The sequence below is a fragment of the Nyctereutes procyonoides genome, unplaced genomic scaffold (genome assembly GCF_905146905.1).
Source record: "Nyctereutes procyonoides isolate TBG_1078 unplaced genomic scaffold, NYPRO_anot_genome, whole genome shotgun sequence".
Taxonomy (NCBI): Eukaryota; Metazoa; Chordata; class Mammalia; order Carnivora; family Canidae; genus Nyctereutes; species Nyctereutes procyonoides.
This window is the reverse complement of record NW_026575024.1, coordinates 27310889-27327179: the sequence shown is the minus strand read 5'-3', so window position 1 is coordinate 27327179 and position 16291 is coordinate 27310889. Positions and strand designations below refer to the sequence as shown.

The 16291-nt window shown below is 40.8% G+C and overlaps 1 protein-coding gene across 1 annotated transcript; it reads right to left on the bottom strand.

Annotated features, from left to right (window-relative positions):
- Positions 1–6: 6 nt before the first annotated feature.
- On the bottom strand, positions 7–2430 carry DEFB129 (defensin beta 129). Its single transcript, XM_055345941.1, has 2 exons — positions 2373–2430; positions 7–449 (listed from the first exon to the last, which is right to left on the bottom strand). Exons 1-2 carry the CDS (start codon positions 2428–2430, stop codon positions 7–9), a joined length of 501 nt encoding a protein of 166 aa, XP_055201916.1.
- Between the last annotated feature and the right edge of the window lie 13861 nt (positions 2431–16291).

Genomic DNA, 16291 nt, shown 5'->3' with positions numbered 1-16291 from the left:
CAGTGCCTATGGTGGTGGTGCTGGTGGTGGGGAGTCAGTATCTGAATCTCTCCTTTCTTTGGTGTCACTCTTGGTAGAAATTGCAGTATGTGAAGTCTTTCCTGAGAATACAGGGTTGGCGATGACAGAGTTTATATTGGTGGTATTTGAGATAATAAGAGTGCTAACATTGGCAAACGGGCTGATGCTTTTGCTTTTGGGGAGAAGAGATAAAATACGATTTTTTGTTTGCATCTCAACATCAAAATTCTTGTTAATTGGTAGTTGTTCTTGGGAGCCCTCAAGTGTGTGGGACATTTCATTTTGCATGTAGTTTTTTATCATTTGAACCACTTTTGGTCCAATGCAACATTTTTTCTTTTTGCATTTCTGTATCTCTTTTTCATCCATAGCACAGTGGTCTCTGCATCTTCCAAAACCCATTAAACATCTTCTCAAGCCAAAATACTCTGCACAAAGAAAAGAGAAAACCATTTGGCTAAGGTTAATAGCTAGATATGATGTTGAGAGTGCTGGAGGGTGAGGAATAGAATAAGAGGATGTTTATTAATGCTAAGTTTTAAGTGCAATGTCTAGGGATGTTGATGGAAGCAGCTGACAGGCCAAGGAAGTTTTTATACACGCCTGAAATTCAAAATAAATCTCTCTAGTCCCCCTCATTGAGTAACTTTTAAAATCAAGGGCACATAGAGGAAAGAAGAAAAGGGAATACATTTTTTTTCTTCAGGATAGGATTTTATATTTAAAAAGATTTTAATTTATTTCTTGAGAGAGAGTGGCTGTGGGGGGAAGGAGAGGGGCAATGGTGAGAGGCAGAGGAAGGGTTCTGGAGAAGCAGGCTCCTAGGCGAGCAGGGAGCCTGATGCAGGACTCAATCCCAGGACCCTGGGATCATGACCTGAGCTGAAGGCAGATGCTTAACCAACTGAGCCACCTAGGCACCCCCAGGATAGGATTTTAGACCTACAGCTTAGACAGTTAGACATTGTAAACACTTAGACATTGTAGACTCTTACAGAGAATCACTATCTTTCCTCATAAACCTAGGAAATACCAACAAGAGCAAAATCTGTCATAAAACTAATCCAAGAAAGACTTTCAAAAGAGATCAGTTAGACTTTTAGGAATGCTGACTTCTTGCCAAACCCAGTGGTCCATGGACCTCACCCTCCTTGACAATCACTTGACCTGTGGTTCCTGGGGCATGGTGTTCTATCTTTTGCAGTCTCTCTGGACATTCTGTCCCTCAGAGGCGTTACTCATCATCACAGCCTTAATCTCATCTCTATCAAAGTATCTCCCGCATGGTTATCTATAGCTCTAAATCCTCTGCTTAGTTTGGTACTCCATCTTCATCTGCTGATTTTTAAAATCCCAATGTCTCACCCTTTTTTTCTGAATCAAGAAAGTTCTCTCTCACTCTGTAATCTTAACAATTCAACTGATTTTCCATAAATAACAAGAAGCTTATGTAGCACCTAATATTCACATACATTTCAACACCATTTCTCTCTAGAGACAAAATAGTAAAATTCTTATATTTCAAGCAGCTACATTGATTGACCTGCTATACTCATGAGGAATTTGAGGCTCAAAGTAGCTAAGTGACTTTGCCCAAGACCACAGCCATACTTGCTTATGTTACCACTCTCCTCTTAAGGTCCCAGTTAAAAATATTAGAAATATCTCGACTCTTTCACTTTCCCTTCTCTGCCAATAATTCTAAATATCAAGGTGATTCTTTTATTCTGAAACAAGTCTTCGTGCTTCTTTATTCTTTCCAAAAAACAATGGCCAATCCTCTGGTTCAGCTGTTTGCTAAAATGTATTCCTAGATGCCCGGATGCGTGATTTGGGGGTTTCCAAGAAGACAAAGCCTAAGAAAAGGGATGAAATTCTGTAAAAATCTGAAAAAGTTGGGGTGGAGAACATAGACCTATGTACTGGATCCTTAGAGGAGATTTTTTGACATAAGGGTAAGGACTTATTCCTTATTCCATATTCCTAATATGAACATTTGCTTCAAAAGATGTTTTAAATTAGAAATAGAGCAAAAATGAGGTAGACTTGGCTGAGTCCCAGATGATAGCCATGTAGAGAGCAGGAAGGCAGCCCTTATATGTTGGATAGTTTCTGAGTATACAGATAACTTCCTGCTTTCTCTATAGCTCCCTGTGTATCCCTATCAGACACGGTCTAGGGTTGGGGCCTATGGGGATGCATGGGGGATGATGCATGACTGAGGTAATAAACTCTTCAGCTGTCCGTTTGGGCATCTCCTTTTTCAGCATTGCTTGGGTTCCCATTGTCATGGACAGCCAAATCCTTGCTTTCTCTTACCGACCCTTTCTAAACCCAGGATTCCACATTACCTGTGTTCACCTGGTACTGTAGCATGAGGCTGGCAAAGATAGGAAAAAGGAGCTTCATGGCTGGGTGCCAGAGAGATAACCTTGGATCTGGGTTGGCGTTCTTGAGCTCCAGCCTTTATTGGCCTCTTCATGGCCTTAGGCCATGAGCAGTGAAGTGCAGCCAGAGCTCACAGCAGCTATGTTTTCACTGATTCTGAGAACAGCCTTCCCTGAACACTTCTGTGCAACACATTCCCTGCTCTTGATCTTGGGAGAAATATAGGACATATAAGATATGAAAGAAAGTGCAAGCTCTTTGCATCCCTCCTTCGTAATACGTGAGCATGGCAAGAGTAATATATTTATTTTTCTGTTTGTCAGCTAATTATGCCTAACGCACTTAACATGGGAGAGTCAGAAGCGCAGAAATTGCTATAATCATTGAGTCTCAGAGAACTGTCTTTTTTTTTTTTTTTTTTTTGTACTGGTGTCTCCATGTTTAGCATGGGCACTGGATCAACATAAGAGCTCAGTACATGCATGCATATTGAATGAGTTTGTTGGAGGCAGCTCTTGGCATAACTTTAACTTCCTTTTTATTAAGATGTAATTGACATATAACATATTTGTTTCAAGTGTACAACATAATGATTCAATATTTGTATAAATTGTGAAGTGATTATGATAGTAAGTCTAGTTAACATCCATCACCACTCTTTTAAGACTTACTCTCTAGCAACTTTCAAATATACAGTACAGCATTATTAACTATAGTTACCATGCAGTAACTTGCACCCCTGAGACTTGATGATTTTATAACTGGATGATTGTACCATTTGATGATCTTTACCCATTTTACCCCTTTGCTCCTCCTCTGTACCTTGGAAACTATCAATTTGTTGTCTGTATGTATGAGTTCATCTTATTTTTAGAAGTTGTATATATGAGATCATACGGTATTTGCTTTTCTCTGTCTGACTTAATTTACTTAGCATAATGCCCTCAAAGCCCATCCATGTTGTTGCAAATGGCACTATTTTCTTTCTTATGGACAAATAATAATCCATTATATATATCACATTTTCTTTAGCCATTCATTCATCATTCATCAAGGTACACTAAACATTGCTTTCATGTCTTGCTATTGTGAATAATGGTGTAATGAACCTGGGAGTGCATATATGTTTTTGAGTTAATGTTTTTGTTTCTTTTAGAAAAACGCCCAGAGGTGGAACTGCTGGATCATCTGATAGATCTATTTGTCATTTTTTGAGGAATCTCCATACCGTTTTCCATAGTGGTTGCATCAACTAGCATTCCCACCTGAAGTGCACAGGGGTCTTGTTTTTTCCACATCCTCACCAACATTTGTTGTTTCTTATCTTTTTGATAATAGCCATTCTAACAGGTGTGAGGTGATATTTCATTGTGTTTTTGATTTGCGTCTCTTGATGATTAGTGATATTGAGCACTTTTTTTTAAAGATTTTATTTATTCATTCATGAGAGACATAGAGGCAGAGACAGGCAGAGGGAGAAGCAGGCTCCATGTAGGGAGCCCGATGCGGGACTCGATCCTGGGACTCCAGGATCACACCCTGGGCTGAAGGCAGGGGCCAAACCATTGAGCCACCCAGGGATCCCCAATATTGAGCATCTTTTAAAGAACCTCTTGACTTTTTGTACACCTTCTTTGGAAAAATATTTATTCAGATAGTCCACCCATTTATTTTTTGTCAGAGTTGTTGAGTTGTTTGAGTCCTTTATATATTTTGGAAATTAACTCTTTATCAGATATATGATTTTCAAATATTTTCTCCCATCCGGTAGATTGCCTTTTCCTTTTGTTGATGGTTTCCTTTGCTGTACAGAAGATTTTTAGTTTAATGAAGTCCCATTTGTTTATTTTTGCTTTTGTTGCCTTTGCTTTTGGTGTCAAATCCAAAAAGTCACTACCAAGACTGATGTCAGGGTGCTTACTGCCTACGTTTTCTTCTAGGAGTTTTATGTTGTCAGATTTTTTATTTTTTATTTTTTTTTATTTATGATAGTCACAGAGAGAGAGAGAGAGAGAGGCAGAGACACAGGCAGAGGGAGAAGCAGGCTCCATGCACCGGGAGCCCGATATGGGATTCGCTCCCGGGTCTCCAGGATCGCGCCCTGGGCCAAAGGCAGGCGCCAAACTGCTGCGCCACCCAGGGATCCCGTGTTGTCACATTTTTAAAAAAAGATTTATTTTATCATTTATTTTGAGAGGGAGACAGAGAGAGTGTGCAAGTGGGGGGATGGGCAAAGGGAAAGAATACTTTGAGTTAATTTTTGTGTAAAATTTAAGACAGTGGTCCAGTTTCATTCTTTTGCCTATAGCTATTGAATTTTCCCAACACCACTGTCCTTACCTCATTGTATATTCTTGCCTCCTTTTTCTTAAACATATTGACCATATATGTCTAGCTTTATTTCTGGGCTCTCTCTCCTATTCTGTTCTGTATTATCTGGTTTTAGGCCCTTACTATACTGTTTTGATTACTATAGTTTTGTAATATAATTTGAGAAAAGAAAACACAAGGCCTACAGCTTTGTTCTTTCTTAAGGGCGAATTGGCTGTTTGGGATCTTATGTGGTTCTTTCAAATTTTAGGGTTGGTCTATTTTTATGAAAAATTCTATTGGAGAGGCGGGCACTTGGGTGGCTCAGTCAGTTAAGCTTCCAACTCTTTTTTTTTTTTTTTAAAGATTTTATTTATTCTTCACACACACACAGGCAGAGGGAGAAGCAGGCTCCATGCAGGGAGCCTGACGTGGGACTCGATCCCCGGCTTCCCGGATCACACCCTGGGCTGAAGGCGGCACCAAACCGCTAAGCCATTGGGGCCGCCCCTAAGCTTCCAACTCTATACTTTGGCTCAGGTCATGATCTCAGGGTCATGAGATTGAGCCCTCTGTTGGGTTCTGCACAGAGCATGGATCCTATTTAAGATTCTGCCCAGCTCTCTTTAAAAAAAATTCTTTTTTTAAAAATATTTTATTTATTTATTCATGAGAGACAGAGAAAGAGAGAGAAGCAGGAACACAGGCAGAGAGAGAAGCAGGCTCCATGCAGAGAGCCCGATGTGGGACTTGATCCCAGGACTCCAGGATCCACGCCCTGGGCCGAAGGCAAGTGCTAAACCACTGAGCCATCCAGGGATCCCCTTAAAAAAAATTCTATTGGAATTTTCATAGGGATTGCATTGAATCTATAGATTGCTTTGGGTACTATGGACCTTTTAACAATACAAATTCTTCTGATGCATGAGCATGAACTATCTTTCCATTATTTGTGTCATCTTCAATTTCTAGCATCAGTGTCTTATAGTTTAAGTATAGGTCATGAAAGTATAGGTCATCTTCTTGGTTAAATTTATTCCTAGCTATTTTATTCTTTTATAAATATTTTATTTTATTTATTTATTCATAAGAGACACAGAAAGAGGCAGAGACATAGGTAGAGGGAGAAGCAGACACCCTGCAAGGAGCCTGATGTGGGACTCAATCCCAGGGCCCAGGATCACAACCTGAGCCAAAACCAGATGCTCAACCACTGAGCCACCCAAGTGTCCCTATTTTATTCTTTTAGATGTAGTTTTAAGTGGGGTTGTTTTCTTAATTTCTCTAATAGTTCAATATTCATGTTTAGAAACACAATTTTTTTTGGTGTGTTTATTGAGAGAGAGAAAGAAAGAGAGAGAGAATGAGGGAGAGAGAGAGCGAGAGAGAGAGAGAGAGAGAGAGAGAGAGAGACAGCAGGGAGAGGTAGAGGTAGAGGGAGAAGTAGAGAGATTCCCAAGCAGGCTTCATGCCCAGTGCAGAGCCTAATGTGAGGCTCCATCTCACAACCCTGAGATCATGATCTGCACTGAAATCAAGAGTTGGACGCCCAACTGACTGAGCCACCCAGGCACCCCACAGTGAATTTTGTATACTGATTTTGTACCCTGCAACTTTACCGAATACATGTATTAGTTTTACTAGTTTTTTGGTGGTGTCTTCAGGGTCTTCTGTGTATGATATATCATGTACAAATAGTGACAGTTTTACTTCTTTTCTGACATGGGTGCCTTTAGTTTCTTTTTCTTGCCCATTTGCTCTGGCTAGGATTTCCCATATTATGTTGAATAAGAGTGTTAAGAGTGGGCATCTTTGTCTTGTTTCTGGTCTTAGAGGAAGAGTTCAGCTTTTGTCTATTGAGGATGATGTCTATTGAGGCTTGTCATAGATGTTCTTTATTGTGTTGATGTATGTTCCTTCTATACTCATTTTGTTGAGAGTTTATATCATAAATGGGTGTTGAATTTTGTCAAATGATTTTTTGCACCTATTGAGATGATCATATGATTTTTATCCTTTTATTGTGTCACATTGATTTGCAGATGTTCAACCATCCTCCATCTCTAGAATAAATCCGTCTTGAACATGGTGTATGATAGTTTTAATGTGATGCTGGATTTTGTTTGCTAATAATTTATTAAGGATTTTTACAATTCTGTTCAGTAAGGATATTGGCCTGTGGGGCGTCTGGGTAGCTCAGCAGTTGAGCATCTGCCTTTGGCTCATCTGGGTAGCTCAGCAGTTGAGCATCTGCCTTTGGCTCAGGATGTGATCTTGGAGTTCTGGGATCGAGTCTCTCATTGGGCCCCTGCATGGAGCCTGCTTCTCCCTCTGCCTATGTCTCTGCCTCTCTCTGTGTCCCTCATGAATAAATAAATAAAATCTTTCAAGAAAAGGATATTGGCCTGTAATTTTCTTATGATATTCTTGCCTGATTTTGGTATCAGAGTAATGGTGGCCTCACAAAATGAATTTGGAAGTGTTCTCTTCTCTTCTATTATTAGGATAAGTTTATGAAGGTTTGGCATTAATTCTTTAAATGTTTGCTAGAATTTACCAGTGAAGCCATCTTGTCAGGCCTTTTGTTTGTTGGGAAGTTTTTGATTACTGGATCAATCTCCCTACTAGTCGTTGGTGTGCTCAGATTTTCTATTTCTTTGTAATTCAATCATGGAAGGTTGTGTGTTTCTAGGAACTTATTTAGTTTTTTCCAGGTTGTCCAGTTTTTTTGGTGTATAACTTCCTAGGAGTCTCTTAGGATCTTTTGGATTTCTGTGGCATCAGTTATAACATTTCTTTCGTTTCTGATTTTATTTGAATCTTATTTTTTCTTGATGAGAAGATTTGTCCATGAACAAATTATCTTTTCAAAAAAACCAACTCTTAATTTCATTGATCTTTTCTATTGTGTTTTTATTCTTATTTCACTTATTTCTGCTCCGATCTTTGTTATTTCCTTTCCTCTACTAACTTTGGGGTTAATTTGTTCTTCTTTTTCTAGTTCCCTGAGGTGTGAAGTTAGGTTGTTTATAAGAGATTTTTCTTGTTTCTTAAAGTAGGCCTGTATCATTATGATCTTTCTTCTTACGACTGCTTTTGCTGCATTCCATGTGTTTTGGTATGTTGTATTTCCATTTTCATTGTCTCAAGGTATTTTTTTGATTTCTTTTTTTATTTATTTTTTGGCCCATTGGTTTTTTAGTAGCATGTTGTTTAATCTACATTTATTTGTGAATTTTCTAGTTTTCTTTATGTAATTAATTTAAATTGAATACAATTATGGTCAGAGGAGATATTTGAGGTCAGAAAAGACATTTGAGCCTGAATGGCTCAGTTGGTTAAATGTCTGACTTGATTTCAGCTCTGAGGTAAGATCAGGCCCCATGTCAGGCTCTGTACTCACCAAGAAGTCTGCTTCTTTCTCTCCTTTTCCCTCTGCACCTCTCCCTGCTCATGCTCTCCTGCTCTCTCTCTCAAATATATAAAAATAAATAAATAAAATCTTAAAAAAAGAAAAGATGTTTAATATGATTTCAGTGTTCTTAAGTTTACTTAGACTTATTTTGTGGCCTAACATATGATCTATCCTGGGGAATATTCTATGTATGTTTGAGAAGAATATACATTCTGTTGCTTTTGGATGAAATGTTCAGTATATGTCTGTTAAGTCTATCTGGTCTAATGTCTAGTATAACCCCATTGTTTCCTTATTGATCTTTAATCTAGGTTATCCATTCATTGATGAAATTAGGCTATTAAAGTTTCCTTCCATTAATGTATTATAATTTCTTCCTTTAAGTCTGCTAATATTTACTTTATCTATTAGGTGCTGCTATGTTGGGTGCATAGATATTTAGAAACGTTTTATCATCTTGTTGGATCCCCCCTTCCTCATTATATAATTACCTTCTTTGTCTCTTATTGTCTTTGCCTTAAAGTGTATTTTGTCTGATATATAAGTGTAGCTCTCCCAACTTTCGTTTGGTTTCCATCATATGGACTATTCTTTTTTTTTTCATCCCTTCATTTTCAACCAGTGTGTGTATTTATATCTGGATTGAGTCTATTGTAGACAGCATTTTTATGGGTCTTACTGTTTCATCCATTCAGTGCCTTTATGTCTTTAGATTGGAGAATTTAGTCCATTTACATTTATTTTTTTATTTTTTTTTATTTTTAATTTTTATTTATTTATGATAGTCACCCACAGAGAGAGAGAGAGAGAGAGAGAGAGAGAGGCAGAGACACAGGCAGAGGGAGAAGCAGGCTCCATGCACCGGGAGCCCGATGTGGGATTCGATCCCGGGTCTCCAGGATCGCGCCCTGGGCCAAAGGCAGGCGCCTAACCGCTGCGCCACCCAGGGATCCCAGTCCATTTACATTTAAAGTAATTGTTAGTAGGTATGCATTTATTGCCATTATGTTAATTGTTTTCTGGATGTTTTGTTACTCTTTGGTTCCTTTCTTTTTGCTTTCTTCCTTTGTGATTTGATTATTTTCTGTAGTGGTATGCTTAGATTCCTTTCTCTTAATCTTTTGTGTATCTATTATAGGTTTTTAGTTTGTGGTTATCACAAAAGTTACATAAAACAACTGATAACAGTCTAATTTAAATTGATAACATTTTAAGTTCAAATGCATTCTAGGGCTCTAAAATTTCTCTTCCCTTCCCATTTTGTCTTTTGATGTTACAGTTTACATTTTTGTGTGTGTGTCCATTAACAAATTATTATGGTTATGTTATTTTGCTGCTCTTTCTTTTTAACCTTCCTACTAGCTTTATAAGTAATTAACCCATCACCTTTACATTAGATTGTTTTAAATTTTACTATATATTTACTTTAACCAGTGAAATTTATACTTTCATGTTTTCTTGTTACTAATTAGCTCCCTTTAATTTCAGCTTAAAGAGGGCCCTTTAACATTTCTTGTAAGGCTGGTCTACTTGTGATGAATTCCTTTAGGTTTTGCTTAACTAGAAAACTCTATATTTCTATCAAATTTATTTTATTTTTAAAATTTATTTATTTATTTATTTATTTATTTATTTATTTATTTATTTATTTTTCTATCAAATCTGAAAGACAATTTTGCCAGGTAGAATACTCTTGGTTGGCAGTTTTTCTTTCAGTGCTTTACATAGATTGTGCCACTTTACTCTGGCTTACAGAATTTCAGTTTAAAAAATCTGCTCATTCTCTAATGGTGAGTCCTTGTAGATAACAAGTTATTTTTCTTTTGCTGCTTTTAAGATTCTCTTCTTGTCTTTAAATTTTGAAACTTTAATTATAATGTGCCTGGTGTGGTCTTTTTGGACCACATATTTTTTGGAACTCCTGGGCTCCCTAGTCTGGATGTCTGTTTCCTTCTGAAGGTTAGGGAAATATTCAGTCATTATTTCTTCAAATAAATTTTCTACTCTTTTTTCTTGCTCTTCTCCTTCTGGGACTCCTATAATATGAATATTGATCCATTTGATATTCTCCCATAAGTCCCTTAAGCTTTCTTCTTTATTTTTTGTTCTTTTTTCTTTTTGCTGTTCTGATTGGGTGAGCTCCATTGCCCTTTGTGGTCACTGATCCTTTCTTCCACTGCATTTAGTTTGCTGTCAAACTCTCTATTGTATTTTTCATTCCAGGCATTGTATTCTTGAGCTCTGTGACTTTTAGTCTGTAATTTTTAATATTTTCAATGTCTTTGTTGAAATTCTCACTTTGTTCATCCATTCTTCTTCTGAGTTTGGTAATCAACTTTATGACCATTATTTTGAATTCATTATCTGGTCAATCACTTAGCTCTGTTTCATTAAGATCTGTTTCTGAAGTTTTATTCTATTCCTTTGTTTGGAACATATTCTTCTGTTTCTTCATTTTTCTTGACTCCGTGTGTTGGTTTCTATGTATTAGATGAAATAGCCACCTCTCCCAGTCTTGAAGGATTTGCCTCATGTAAGAGATGAATCTTATTGTTCAGTCTTACTGTGGCTTTGATTGTGTCTCAGATTGTTGTGATTGTCCAAGAAGGCTACTTTATTCTTGGTGGCTACCAGTAGTTGAGATGTGACAAGACCTGTCAGGGTTCCAAAGGGAAGAATCTCATTCAGCACTTAGGTTCAGGCAGATTGGAAGTCTGACTCTCAAGCAGCAACTTTTAAAGTGTGTGAATAGACTTTTTTTTCCAGGAGTAGACTGGGAGTTGGGCATCCTGTCTTCTCTCTCTACACTGAGATCTGGGGTAATAAACATTTGAGAGTTGTTTTTATTTTCTACCATTTTACTGAATCTGTGAACACAAGCCTCATTGGTCACCAGAGTCAGGCTATCAAGGGATGTGTCCTCTGAGTGGCAGACATAAAAGTTGGGCACAGACGTGTACACAAGCTACTTTCTTGGAGACACTAATGACCTGGGGGAAGTCAGAGGGAGAGCATGAAGATGGCATGTGCTGGTCTTCCTGGTTTCTGGAGAGGATTGTAGTTGTAGTTGCCCCCCTAGGTGTGTGTTTAATTTGAAGCCTATCCCTCACACCACAGCTGTGAAAATAAGCTAATAGGCTCCCCCCCTTTTTTATTTTTTATTTTTTTTTTTAATTTTTATTTATTATTTATGATAGTCACAGAGATAGAGAGAGAGAGGCAGAGACACAGGCAGAGGGAGAAGCAGGCTCCATGCACCGGGAGCCCGACGTGGGATTCGATCCCGGGTCTCCAGGATCGCGCCCTGGGCCAAAGGCAGGCGCCAAACCGCTGCACCACCCAGGGATCCCTCCCCCCCCCCTTTTTAAAGGATTTTATTTATTTATTCATGAGAGACACACAGAGAGAGGCAGAGACATAGGCAGAGGGAGAAGCAGGCTTCCTGAGAGAAGCCTGATGTGGAACTTGATCCCCAGACCCTGGGATCATGACCTGAGCCAAAGGCAGATGCTCAAGCACTGAACCACACAATAGACTTCTTTCACAGAAAGACTGGGAATGCATTTTAGTCTGCTGTCACTCTGCTGTGCCCTGCAGGAGACAGGGTGTAACTGGCTAAGAATTCTTTCTTCCTTTGTAACAGTCCTGCGGGCCCTGTGAGCACAAGCCCTGCTGACTACTAGAGCCAGATGATTAAGAGATAACCCTTTGTGCAGTTGCAAAAACTTGGGTGCCCTACACAAGCTCCTTCCCTGGAGATGCTTGTGACTCAGAGTGAGGCAGAGGGAAAATGAAAATATTGAGTCCATGAGCAGCCTCTGTCCCCAGAGAGCACCTCAGTAGGCCTTTATATGTATGCCAAACCAGAAGCTCCAAGATAAGAAACAAGCTACTTTCATAGAAAGACTGGCCACGTATTTCAGTCTGCTGTCTCTGCATTGTGCCCTGTGGGGTTGGTAGCTAGCCAAGAACTGTTTCTCCATTTGTTACTATCCCATGAGGTCCATGAATGCAAGCCCTGCTGGTCATCAGAACCAGGCAATCAAGAATTGTCCCCTGGGTGGCAGTCATAAAACTGGGGCAACAGATGTAAAAGCCAGGGCACAATACTTGTGTATATATATTCCCCTCTGGGCAATAGTGGTATTCTGTAGCAGGAGAGGGAGAGAGCAAAGATAAGTGTCTTTCTCTGAGGTCTCTGGAGACGATTATAGTTAGCCCTTAGATGTGTGTTTAATTAGAAGCCTGATTCTTGGCTGCAGCTCTGAAGATATGCTAATAGACCTCTTTCACAGAGAGACTAGTCACCTCAATCTGTTGCTTCTCTGCCTGCCTTGGTGTTGGTAGTGGGTTAAGAAATCTTTCTCTGTTATTATTCTTTTGGGCCTGTTAAATGTAAACACTGCTGCCAACTAGAGGCAGGCAGTCTAGAGATATCCCTTGGGCAGCAGCAGCAAAAATTGGGGGAGCCAGATGCTGTATGAGCTCTTTTCTGAGAGATATTGGTGACCTGAAGTGAGGCAAAGGGAGAGCACACATATGGGAGTCACTAGCCCATCTTTGTTTTTTTTTTTTTTTATAAATTAATTTTTATTGGTGTTCAATTTACCAACATACAGAATAACACCCAGTGCTCATCCCGTCAAGTGTCCCCCTCAGTGCCCGTCACCCATTCACCCCCACCCCCCGCCCTCCTCCCTTTCCACCACCCCTAGTTCGTTTCCCAGAGTTAGGAGTCTTTATGTTCTGTCTCCCTTTCTGATATTTCCCACACATTTCTTCTCCCTTCCCTTATATTCCCTTTCACTATTATTCATATTCCCCAAATGAATGAGAACATACACTGTTTGTCCTTCTCCGATTGACTTACTTCACTCAGCATAATACCCTCCAGTTCCATCCACGTCGAAGCAAATGGTGGGTATTTGTCGTTTCTAATGGCTGAGGAATATTCCATTGTATACATAGACCACAGCTTCTTTATCCATTCATCTTTCGATGGACACCGAGGCTCCTTCCACAGTTTAGCTACCGTGGTCATTGCTGCTAGAAACATCGGGGTGCAGGTGCCCCGGCGTTTCATTGCATCTGAATCTTTGGGGTAAATCCCTAACAGTGCAATTGCTGGGTCGTAAGGCAAGTCTATTTTTAACTCTTTGAGGAACCTCCACACAGTTTTCCAGAGTGGCTGCACCAGTTCACATTCCCACCAACAGTGTAAGAGGGTCCCCCTTTCTCCGCATCCTCTCCAACATTTGTTGTTTCCTGCCTTGTTAATTTTTCCCATTCTCACTGGTGTGAGGTGGTATCTCATTGTGGTTTTGATTTGTATTTCCCTGATGGCCAGTGATGCAGAGCATTTTCTCATGTGCCTGTTGGCCATGTCTATGTCTTCCTCTGTGATATTTCTGTTCATGTCTTTTGCCCATTTCATGATTGGATTGTTTGTTTCTTTGGTGTTGAGTTTAATAAGTTCTTTATAGATTTTGGAAACTAGCCCTTTATCTGATATGTTATTTGCAAATATCTTCTCCCATTCTGTAGGTTGTCTTTTAGTTATGTTGACTGTATCCTTTGCTGTGCAAAAGCTTCTTATCTTGATGAAGTCCCAATAGTTCGTTTTTGCTTTTGTTTCTTTTGCTTTCGTGGATGTATCTTGCAAGAAGTTACTGTGGCCAAGTTCAAAAAGGGTGTTGCCTGTGTTCCCCTCTAGGATTTTGATGGAATCTTGTCTCACATTTAGATCTTTCATCCATTTTGAGTTTATCTTTGTGTATGGTGCAAGAGAGTGGTCTAGTTTCATTCTTCTGCATGTGGATGTCCAATTTTCCCAGTACCATTTATTGAAGAGACTGTCTTTCTTCCAGTGGATCGTCTTTCCTCCTTTATTGAATATTAGTTAACCATAAAGTTCAGGGCCCACTTCTGGGTTCTCTATTCTGTTCCATTGATCTATGTGTCTGTTTTTGTGCCAGTACCACACTGTCTTGATGACCACAGCTTTGTAGTACAACCTGAAATCTGGCATTGTGATGCCCCCAGATATGGTTTTCTTTTTTTAAAATTCCCCTGGCTGTTTGGGGTCTTTTCTGATTCCACACAAATCTTAAAATAATTTGTTCTAAGTCTCTGAAGAAAGTCCATGGTATTTTGATAGGGATTGCATTATACGTGTAAATTGCCCTGGGTAACATTGACATTTTCACAATATTAATTCTGCCAATCCATGAGCATGGAATATTTTTCCATCTCTTTGTGTCTTCCTCAATTTCTTTCAGAAGTGTTCTGTAGTTTTTAGGGTATATTTTGAGAACCATTTGAATGGTAAATGGTTCTCCAACCTTTTATTTTCAGGTTGTAGGTGTCCTTCTGTCTAAAATGAGTCTCTTGTAGACAGCAAATAGATGGGTCCTGTTTTTTTATCCAGTCTGAAACTCTGCGCCTTTTGATGGGGTCATTAAGCCCATTCACGTTCAGAGTTACTTGAACTTCTTCTTAAAGGGGAGTTTTAAGAGTCCCCCTTAAAATTTCTTGCAGAGCTGGTTTGGAGGTCACATATTCTTTCAGTTCCTGCCTGTCTTGGAAGCTCTTTATCTCTCCTTCCATTTTGAATGAGAGCCTTGCTGGATAAAGTATTCTTGGTTGCATGTTCTTCTCATTTAGGACCCTGAATATATCCTGCCAGCCCTTTCTGGCCTGCCAGGTCTCTGTGGAGAGGTCTGCTGTTACCCTAATATTCCTCCCCATGAAAGTCAGGGACTTCTTGTCTCTTGCTGCTTTAAGGATCTTCTCTTTATCTTTGGAATTTGCAAGCTTCACTATTAGATGTCGAGGTGTTGAATGGTTTTTATTGATTTTAGGGGGGGATCTCTCTATTTCCTGGATCTGAATGCCTGTTTCCCTTCCCAGATTGGGAAAGTTTTCAGCTAGGATTTGTTCAAATACATATTCTGGCCCTCTGTCCCTTTCGGCGCCCTCGGGAACCCCAGTTAAACGTAGGTTTTTCTTCCTCAGACTGTCATTTATTTCCCTTAATCTGTCTTCATGGTCCCTTAATTGATTGTCTCTTTTTTCCTCAGTTTCCCTCTTTGCCATTAACTTGTCTTCTATGTCACTCACTCGTTCTTCCACCTCGTTAACCCTCGTCGTTAGGACTTCTAGTTTGGATTGCATCTCATTCAATTGATTTTTAATTTCTGCCTGATTGGATCTAAATTCTGCAGTCATGAAGTCTCGTGAGGCCTTAATGCTTTTTTCTAGAGCCACCAGTAGCTGTAGAATAGTGCTTCTGAATTGGCTTTCTGACATTGAAGTGTAATCCAGATTTTGTAACTCTGTGGGAGAGAGGGCTGTTTCTGATTCTTTCTTTTGAAGTGAGGTTTTCCTTCTAGTCATTTTGCTCAGTGCAGAGTGGCCAAAAACAAGTTGTATTGGAACACGGGGGAGTATCACTGGTCCCTCTAGCTGGTCTTCTGGGGGAGGGGCCTGCTGTGCTGATTTTCAGGTGTTAGCACTTGGGGGAGCTGCTCTGCCCCTGCCTGCTGCAGGGCTCAGCGGGGGTTGTTTACCCCGTCGGGCCCCAGGAGGAACAGCCCCAGTGGCTATGGCAGCTCTGGAAGCCTGGATTCAGCCTCCGCAGGAACTACAGGGCTCGGGGCTCTCTGCTCTCCGTCCGCAGGGCCTGGAGGCTCCGGGGCGGGGCCGCTGATCTGCTCAGCTGGGGCAGGAGCGTCCTCGCTGTCCTGGGCCCTCCCGGCCTCTGCCAGTCCCGGGGGAGGCCGGATCCTGGGCTGTGTCCCGGCGCCCTGTGCTCCGGGGCCTGCGCTGGTGGATTCGCGCTCCCGCCCCGCAGCTCCCTCCCTGGAGCCGCTCCCGAGCCCCTCCGAGCTGCTCCGGTCGGTCCCGCGGTGCGCGCTGCAGCCCTTAGGGAGCTCGGAGCACTCCCCGGCGCTCGCAGGTGTCTGTTAGTGTCCCCGGGAGCCCGAGGGCATCCCCGCCCTCCTGGGTCCTGCTCCAACTCCCTGCGAGCCCCTTGCCGCCCGGGAAGGTTGGTGCAGCTCCTGCTCCTCCGGGACGGGGCTCTCCTGTCCTGGGGACACTCGCCCCGGCCTCAGCCCGGCTCCTCGCGGGGCCCCTCCCCCTCGGAGGCCTTTTGTT